Source organism: Sinocyclocheilus grahami, unplaced genomic scaffold (genome assembly GCF_001515645.1).
Source record: "Sinocyclocheilus grahami isolate Dianchi unplaced genomic scaffold, SAMN03320097.WGS_v1.1 scaffold2459.1, whole genome shotgun sequence".
NCBI classification, from domain to species: Eukaryota; Metazoa; Chordata; class Actinopteri; order Cypriniformes; family Cyprinidae; genus Sinocyclocheilus; species Sinocyclocheilus grahami.
In genome coordinates this window covers 37,885-47,669 of record NW_015507638.1, presented here as the reverse complement: position 1 = coordinate 47,669, position 9,785 = coordinate 37,885, and the positions used below count along the sequence as shown (strand labels likewise).

Here is a 9,785-nt window from a genome sequence, read left to right as displayed (position 1 = left end):
GACACTACAGTCATCGGCCTCATCAAGGATGGAGACGAGTCTGCTTACAGACAGGAGGTTAAAGAGCTGGCTGTCTGGTGCAGTCTTAACAACCTGGAGCTTAACACGGTCAAAACTGTGGAGATGATCGTGGACTTCAGGAGAAAACCCCCTGCACTCCCCCCACTCACCATCATGGACAGCACTGTGACTGCAGTGGAGTCATTCAGGTTCCTGGGCACCACAATCTCTCAGGACCTGAAGTGGGACACTCACATAGACTCCATTGCAAAAAAGGCCCAGCAGAGGTTGTACTTCCTTCGCCAGCTGAGGAAATTCAACCTGCCACAGGAGCTGCTTAAACAGTTCTACTCTGCTATCATTGAGTCTGTCCTGTGTTCATCCATAACTGTCTGGTTTGGTTCAGCTACCAAATCAGACATCAAGAGACTACAACGGACAGTCAGGACTGCTGAGAGGATTATTGGTGCCCCTCTGCCCAGCCTCCAAGATCTTTACATCTCCAGAGTGAGGAAAAGGGCTAAAAAAATCACCTTGGACCCCTCACACCCAGCCCACTCTCTCTTCGAACTGTTGCCTTCTGGTCGGCGCTACAGAGCACTGACCACCAGAACAGCAAGGCACAAGAACAGTTTTTTCCCACAGGCTATACTCAGTCTAAACAATTAAGCTTTCAAAATTATACAACTAACATAGTATATTTATATTAAACTGCACACTTTGTAAATAACATATCTATCTGCACACTAATAAACATATCTGTACATTTATCTAAACAATTAAATTTTTTCCTATACTTCTATTTCTGTATATAGTACATTATTAAATTTTTTTATTTTATTTTTTTATTTTTATTTTTTTATTATACTAGTTTTATATTACATCCCTACTGTGTTATTCCTATGTATGTCTACTTATGTCTGTATGTCTGCACTATGTTTGTACTTTCTTCTACACTGGAAGCTCCTGTCGTCAAGTCAAATTCCTTGTGTGTACTTGGTTATAAAGCTCTTCTGATTCTGATTCTGATTAGTTAAACATGAATTAATTGAGTGAGTGAGTGAGTGAAGTGATATGTGACCAAGTATGGTGACCCATACTAGGAATTAGTGCTCTGCATTTAACCCATCCAGCAGTGAACACACACACAGTGAACACACACCCGGAGCAGTGGGCAGCCATTTATGCTGCGGCGCCCGGCGAGCAGTTGAGGGTTCGGTGCCTTGCTCAAGGGCTCAGTCGTGGTATTGAAGGTGGGAGAGAGCGCTGTACATTCACTCCCCCCACCTACAATCCCTGCCGGTACAAGACTCGAACCCACAACCTTTGGGTTACGAGTCCAACTCTCTCACCATTAGGCCACGACTTCCCCATTAAATTGTGCATACTTAATTAATTAGTGCATACATATTGTAAAGTGTTACCCAAACAAGTATTTCTCACCTCCATGTTTCAAGTTCCAAAGTGTACTTGAGAGAGAGAAAGAGTGAAGAAAAAGAACAAATACAGTTACTTAATAAATCAGATGTTTAAGGTAGTTAATGAAACAGAATACAATTGAAATTCATTTGTAAAAAATCAACATCAAAAACAGAGTCAAAAGCAGAGACTTGCATTGAATGCATGTTCTGTAAAAGTGATATAATTGCAAAATGATTATCATTGACTAATTTATGGTGTATGAAATCATTTTAAAATATATTACCTGAGTAAAGTGATGAGAGGCCAGAACACTCTTAGAGTGAAATGGAGAGCAAGTGTTTGTTTTGTAAGTAATAAAGAAAATGAAATACACATGGAATGGGAGGTAGATTATTGTGTAGTGTAGGCACGTTGTGACGAGTCGAACTAGTCTGCCAAGAAAGGTGGGTCCTCAAACAAATGAAAAAGTAAGCTCCTTCCTCGGGATGTTTTACAGAGAAATGTACACAAGGTTCTTTGTTGGGTAACAGTTATGATAAGATAAAATACTAATGTATTAACTATATATACAGTATACACATATATATATATAGACACAAGCCACAAGCCATCTCAACTTTAAATTTTATTTTGTTGTGCAGCATTACGCAGCTGATGGGGAGTGACAAGTAATTTCAGTTTTCGATCTATTTAATAAAAAATAAAAAAATTTAGACATTCATATCTTTATCTCAGCTATGCATTTTAAAAGGTAAGAAACATCCACATATTGACTTGGGTTTTAAATTAATATAAATCTGTGTCATCAGCATACACGTGGTCGTTAAGGTGAAGTGATCTCTGTAGTTGACCACGCTAGAAAGTAAAGAGCTGAAAACAGAGCCCTGGGGGACACCAGTTTGTATCGACCCAACCACGGACCTGTGACCACCCATAGATACAAACTGAATTTGATCAGCAAAGTAGGACTGGGGCAGCATGCCCTTTAAGAAGAGGAAGCAGTGAAGGGGTGCTCTTCTTTAATATGCAGCTGAGAAGAGCAACATGCCCCTTTAATGCAGTACAGCATATGGTCAATACCCGAAGTTTAGGCAACAGCATGTTGCCCTATCCAGATAATCGTTTGCATTAATAAAAAAAAAAATCTACATACTACAAGTTAAGTATCAAGCACATTACCGATACACTGTATAGCTTTAAGCAACAGCATATCACGGACTTAAACACAGCTTGATGGAAATAATCATACACCTAGGATGTGTTTAATGAAACAGCATCCTCAATACTAGATGAGCCTTAAGCAGCAAGCCTGTTTCATATCAGACAGTCTTAAACAGATTTAAAAACAAGCCTCAGCTGTGGTAAGTTGAACTGGGTAACCTTAATGTTACCAGTGTGTCAAAGTACAACCAATAAGCCTAAAGCAACAGCGTGCCTCGCAAACAAACATGTTACTGAACAACTAGCCTTAAACAACGAGCAATATTTGACAATAGCATATTTGCCAACATAGCTTTAAGCAATGAGAATGAAATAAGAAACTAGCAGGAAATGTTGCTGCTTAATATATTTATGGGGGAAGCATCACCCCAAGCGCAGCAAGTGAGGAACCAGAGGAAAACGACTGTAGTTACGTGTATTTTTTATTTGATTTTTTTAATTTTTAAAGCGCTGCTGTACTTGCTTAGAAAAAAGCTAAATTCTTTTTGTGAAATAATGATAAATATTGGCTTGATTTAGCATCACTGATGTGCACTACAAGGGCTGCAACAAACAATTATTTTGATAATCGATTAATCTAACTATTATTGGAACGATTAATCGACTAATCTTCGATTATTTCACTGATTAATCAGTATATTTTGATTGATTATTCAGCTTTTGCAATTAGTTAAAATAGAGTTATACATATTCTAACATGAATAAAGTAAGCTTTTGAAAATCATATGTAATTACAATTATTATACAATGAATTTATACATATAAATATATTTGCCATACAAAATGAGTTGACAGAGAAACTCTCTCATTCACCATTTAATTAGCTATATGAAAAAGCACATCATTCTGTCTAACATCTCTCCTTTTGTAAGTCATATGGATAAGAAACAAAATAAAGGTTAAGTGATAAGACGTTTTATTTTTGGATAAACAATTTTATTCACAACATAATCTCTCTTAAAGGGGTCATATTATGTTGCTAAAAATAACATTATTTTGTGAATTTGGTGTAATGAAATGTGTTTATGTGGTTTAAGGTTAAAAAACACTATTTCCACATACTGTACATTATTGTTTCTCCTTTATGCTCCGCCTTTCTGAAACGTGTCGATTTTTACAAAGCTCATCGGTCTGAAAAGCAAGATGTGCAGTGTAGAGTAGGGCTTGTTGTTTGTCATCTCTCCGATCACAAATGCAGACATGGTTTTATGTTTACGTGGCGCGATGCAACGCAACGCGTATAAAGACAGTATAAGTCATTATAATCCATAATTATGTCCCCACTGGATGCAACAAATGCCTCGTTTATAATGGGTTTTCATGTTTTTGAATCATTGCTCCGGCCTGACAGGGCATCATCACAGTATGGTAAGGGGCGTAACATTTCCGTCACACGCTTAAGGTATTCGGCCAATCACAATGCACTGGATAGCTGGCCAATCAGAGCACACCTCGCTTTTCAGATCGATGAGCTTTGTAAACATCGACGCGTTTCAGAAAGGCGGGGCATAGAGGAGAAACAATAATGTACAGTATGTGGAAAATAATGTGTTTTGAACCTTAAACCGCATAAACACATTTCATTACACCAAATACACCAAATAATGTTCTCTTTAACAAAAATCATAAGTCTGATTAGTTAGAAAAGATACCCAAGTCAGAAGAGTCTGAAGGTCTGACCTGAGTTCGGTGGTTGTAGCTTCAAAACTCTAGGAGGAGATAAAGTCTTTAAAATTTAGTCTCAGAAGAAAAAGAAGCATCTTAACTAGATACAAAAAAAGTTTGTAGGTTGGCTTGAGAAAGCCTAGTTTGAAAGTTAGAATTAGTTGTCAAAGCTTGAAGTTTGAAACAGTTTTAAAGTTTGAAAATGTAGATAGATATAAAATATATTAGAAAGTAAGCTTAAATGAATGGTTGCTAGGGTGTTGCTATGCAGGTGTTAAGGTACTCTGGGTTAGGTGCCATTAATGAGAGTACCACGACGCATGCGTGTGCGTTCCTCTACTCGTAAACAAGGCGCAGTGCATGAGTGTTCTTGCATCACATTTTTATCCTATCTCGCATTTGGAGTTGATGGATATTGTCTCCCGTTTAAGATCAACCACTTGCTCTCTTGACATTATTCCAACTACATTACTTAAGGAAGTGCTGGATTCTGTAACACCGAATATTATTTCTGTTATCAACAGTTCTCTACAAACAAGTTCTGTCCCATCTTGTTTTAAACACAGTGGTTCATCCGTTGCTTACAAAAGCAAATCTGGATCCATCTGACTTAAACAAAATGGACATTTTTATAAAAAAATTATTGAAGAAGCTGGTTTTAAATCAGTTATCCCCCTACTTAATTGGGAATAATATACTGGATCCTTTTCAGTCTGGTTTCAGAGCTAAGCATAGCACTGAAATTGCCTTGTTAAGGGTGGTAAATGACTTGTTACTATTTGTGGATTCCGGAAATAGTGCAATTTTGGTATTGTTGGATTTAAGTGCGGCTTTTGATACTGTGGATCACTGCGTTCTTTTAAAAAGATTAAAAACCAAGGTTGGTATCTGTGATGCCGCCTTAGTCCTATTTTATAAAGAGGAGTTTCTCTGTAGACATTGTGCATGATTAACCAAATAGAACAAACACATTCAGTTTCTGTTATGTCACATGATTTCAAGGAACACAGGTATTGTTAATACGTGTCTATATAAAGACCAGCACAGAACTTTAATTTGCTATTTGGAATTCAGGAAGTGGCAGAGAGACTTTGACTTAACACACTTTATTAAAACATCTAAATACAAACACTACATGATACCCCACACATATCACATTGCAATGTGTTCAGGAGATATAAGAAAAGAAGAAAAATAAAGACAGAGAGAGAGAGAGAGAGAGAGAAAAAAAGCTGTCTGTGCACTTTTGAATACTTGCATCCATAGATAAAAAGTGTCTTGTTAAAAACAAAACCCAAATCTCCAAGTAATCTTTCAAGCAATGTAAATAATGGAACCAATCTAAAACACTCAGTAAAAACATGAAATACAGATTCTGGTAAAGAACAGAAAATTCAAGAGGGAAAATCTTTTTAGTTAAATTTAGATCTCCAGATCATTTAGTTAGAAAAGCCTCCACCGTTAGAACGGTTCAAAATTTTCTCCATTTAGTATTACCTCTGTCTTTAATATGCTCAAAATAATCCACTTTAGCACATATCTGATAGAGGTCTCTCTTTCCGGCCACCTGAAAGTCAAGCTTTTGTAATCTGTTAAATGTCAGCAACTTTCCTTCCTGACCATCTTCAACACAAACCTTCAGAGACACAAGTGACTAAGGAGAAAAAAAAAAAAAACCTAGAAGGACCTCCAGACAGAAAACAGTTAACAAATAGGAGGAGTGTGGAAACGAGCTGCTTTCAACCCACCTGTGAGCCGCTTTATCGTCCTGACTGATCTAAAACCAGCCTGATTACAAATGTCCACCATTGACCTCCATACTGTAGACATTTTAGACAAAGTTTCAAACAAGTCTGAAACTTTGGTCAGTCCTTTTTCATAATTTTTTTTAACAATTGTATTAGATGTGCAAATATTATCACCTAAGAAAAGAGCTGTAAAACAGTGGTTCTTCAAGGCCAAAATTATTATTTTCATGTCTAATCAGCTAAAAACCTATACAAGAGTTTAGCACGGAATCATAAAATTTCAACAATTAAACAATTTCCATCTTAAAAAACTGTTGCCTATCAAGACAGAACCCACCAAAAGTTCTGATCAAAGCCAGACAAAACGACACCCATGACCTAAATTCCACAGGGTAGAGTAGGTTTTGGACCGTCTTTAACCTCATAGCTTTAACCTTGGCTGCCAACTCAATCAACCCTTGGCCCTTAAATATATTGGTCAGTCCCAAGGAAAACTCCCAGCACTTAAAACCCCTCTAGACTCCAGGAACAGTTCTGAGGAAGTACTGGAGGGCCTCCATTCTCCCACTAAAAAGGATGCACATTTGCCAGTTGATTTGAGAGGAGTCTTTCTGATAAACCTCCAGAGAATTTTTTTAAATTATGACATCCAGGGTAGATTTAATAATACCAGTGTCATCATCAGCATAGACACTAAGTCTAGCAGTTATCAGGTCTGAGGTGGACGGACACACTGTTGCTATGCCACCCAGCTTGTTTCTTAGTGTGACCAATAGTGATTGTCAATTGCAAAGGCATACAGGATTCCTGAAAGACCACAAACCTGCCTTATGCCTCTTCTTACTCTGAAAGCAGCACCATGTTGATGTACTTGACATGCATCGGACCTCTGCCTCGCTGTGTTCTACCTGTAAATAATTATATGAATAACTGGAATTACTTTAAAAAAACAGACACAGATACACACACACATATACATATAAATACATATAACAGTGTGGAAAATGTGCACAGAGAGAAACTATTTGGCCATTACACACTCATATGTGTATTTATGCACACAGCCACACACATAAATGTATGCACACTCACACACAAGTATTATAGAATGTATAAATATATATATAAATATTATCTAACTTTACACGCATATGCATATATATATACAGGTGCATCTCAGTAAATTAGAATGTCGTGGAAAAGTTCATTTATTTCAGTAATTCAACTCAAATTGTGAAACTCGTGTATTAAATAAATTCTATGCACACAGACTGAAGTAGTTTAAGTCTTTGGTTCTTTTAATTGGTATGATTTTGGCTCACATTTCACAAAAACCCACCAATTCACTATCTCAACAAATTAGAATACTTCATAAGACCAATAAAAAAAACATTTTTAGTGAATTGTTGGCCTTCTGGAAAGTATGTTCATTTACTGTACATGTACTCAATACTAGGTTGGGCCTCCTTTTGCATGAATTACTGCATCAGTGCGGCGTGGCATGGAGACAATCAGCCTGTGGCACTGCTGAGGTGGTATGGAAGCCCAGGTTGCTTTGATAGCGGCCTTCAGGTCATCTGCATTGTTGGGTCTGGTGTCTCTCATCTTCCTCTTGACAAAACCCCATAGATTCTCTAAGGGGTTTAGCTCAGGCGAGTTTGCAGGCCAATCAAGCACAGTAACACCATGGTGGAACTTTTCCACGACATTCTAATTCATTGAGATGCACCTGTATATACATAGCGATTATGGCGCCGCAGACGGCAGCCTCAGTGTTTCTCAGGGTTGGAGCTAAACTCTGCAGCACATTGGCCCTCCAGGGCAAAATTTGAGAAACCCTGATCTATAGTGTCGAACGCAGCACTAAGATCAAGTAAAACTAGCAATGAGATACAGCCTTGGTCTGACGCAAGAAGCAAGTCATTTGTAATTTTAACAAGTGCTTACAATTTGTAAGTAATCTACCCAGCTCTGCTAGTAGTAAATCGGAAGAGATGATCGGGTCATGCGCGCTTTGCATTGCCACTTAGCTTGTACTGAGGCACTACAGCGATATGTCATGCCACATTAAAGAGCAGCAAAACAACTGTTTGAATTTTGTAAACGGACAGAATATATCAATTTGAATATATATTTGTTTCATATCAAGGCTTATTGCAATTTATATGGTGGGAGGCGCGTTACAATGTTCTTTTCATTCAATAAGTCAAAACAGCATAGAACAAAGGACTCATTGGGATTTAAAGGTGCTGTATGCAAGTTTTTGACTCTACTAAAGCATAAAAATACCATAATATGTTTGCAGATATTTAAGAAAAATGCTAAGTTAACACACTTGTTTATCTGAAAAACAATGCTACAGTCAGTTATTCTCCTTTGAAAATGTGCGTTCCGGGCCGGAATGTCAGTCTCTGTTTTGGTTTGTGAAACCCGTCCACTGCCAGTTGGCAGAAAACACAGCGTATTCCGTTCATCATCAAGTGCGCTCGTTCCTGTTGGTGTCGTCAATCTGGCAACCTGTGTGTGCATCAATTCTGAGGTGGAGGGGCCGGGTGAAAAAAACCCTCTCCAATATTTTGAATTTGAATTGCAATACCTAGTTCAACCACTCGGTGTCAATCCTACATACAGCACCTTTAAAGTGCCCCTATTATGCCATTTTTTAAATATGCATTTAATATCACCTCATTTTCCAACGATTCTCAAACGATTCATTGAAAGCAGTTCTAAGATTCAGTCTCTCTAAACCCCTCCTTTCTGTGAGCCTACTCTGCTCTCATTGGTCAGATGGTTCAGTCTGTTGTGATTGGTCTACCGCGTACAGCGCGTGTCGGAAACGATACACACATTGCCATAGTTCTGTATTTTGAACGCTCAATAAAAATATAAACATCTATTATTTATCATACTTACAGGTTACGATTCAGTGGAGTCAGCTGGTCCAAATAAACTGGGTACTGAGCTCATCTTTCAAGTACAAAGTGTTTTGTGAATCCCGCTTTGAACTCTCAGAGATTAGAAAAGTGAAGAAACACAAACAAAGATTGGGGTTGTACTGCTGTGAATTTTAACCACTGATTCTTTGCAGCCTCATCTTTCGGAAGTAAAAAAATAAATTTAATTTACTTTCACAGAGTGGGACACAGCAAATGTTTGAGGGCGGGGCAAGTTGTTTGCGGCCGTCTAACGTAGAACATAAGTAAATATGCATATAATGTAGTTAATAATACATGTAAAAGTTTATACATTTTAAATTGTTATTGTAAGTAAATTAATAAATCAAAACAAACTTAACGTCTCCCTCGATCTCGTTTGCATAAGAATCGTCACGTGACAAATCTGCATTTTGGTGGATGACTGGTATAATGCTTGCCTGTTGTGTGGCATAAAATGATATTCCACATTTTTAACAACGTACACAAACGGCAGAGAAATCTGGAGACAATGAAAAAACTCAGATGAAGATGTCAATGCCGAGCTTGATGACTCCGGACCCGGACAATCAGATAAAGGTGATCCAGGACGCAGCCGTTTTAGCGGCTCAGTGTTCTACTTTTATGCAGAGCATTTACATCCAAATGTTATTTCATTTACACAGAACACAACCTATAAATAGATTTTAGAATATAAACTGTTTATCATCTATTCAGTGAGACTAAATAGAAAGTGTGCGCCTGCCATTGTGCGTCAACTTAAACCAAGCCCAACAATGTTTTAAAACAGTGGACG

At 37.8% G+C, this 9,785-nt stretch overlaps 1 protein-coding gene across 1 annotated transcript in view; it reads right to left on the bottom strand.

Annotated features, from left to right (window-relative positions):
* LOC107575088 (avidin-like) overlaps positions 1-1,766 on the bottom strand; it is an 8,242-nt gene extending 6,476 nt beyond the window's left edge. The window contains exons 1-2 of the mRNA XM_016261498.1: positions 1,706-1,766; positions 1,444-1,469 (exon numbers count right to left, since the gene is read on the bottom strand). Of these exons, the coding sequence (XP_016116984.1) occupies positions 1,444-1,449 (6 nt within the window). The 5' untranslated portion in view covers positions 1,450-1,469; positions 1,706-1,766. The remainder of the gene's footprint in view (positions 1-1,443; positions 1,470-1,705) is intronic.
* Positions 1,767-9,785: the final 8,019 nt, after the last annotated feature.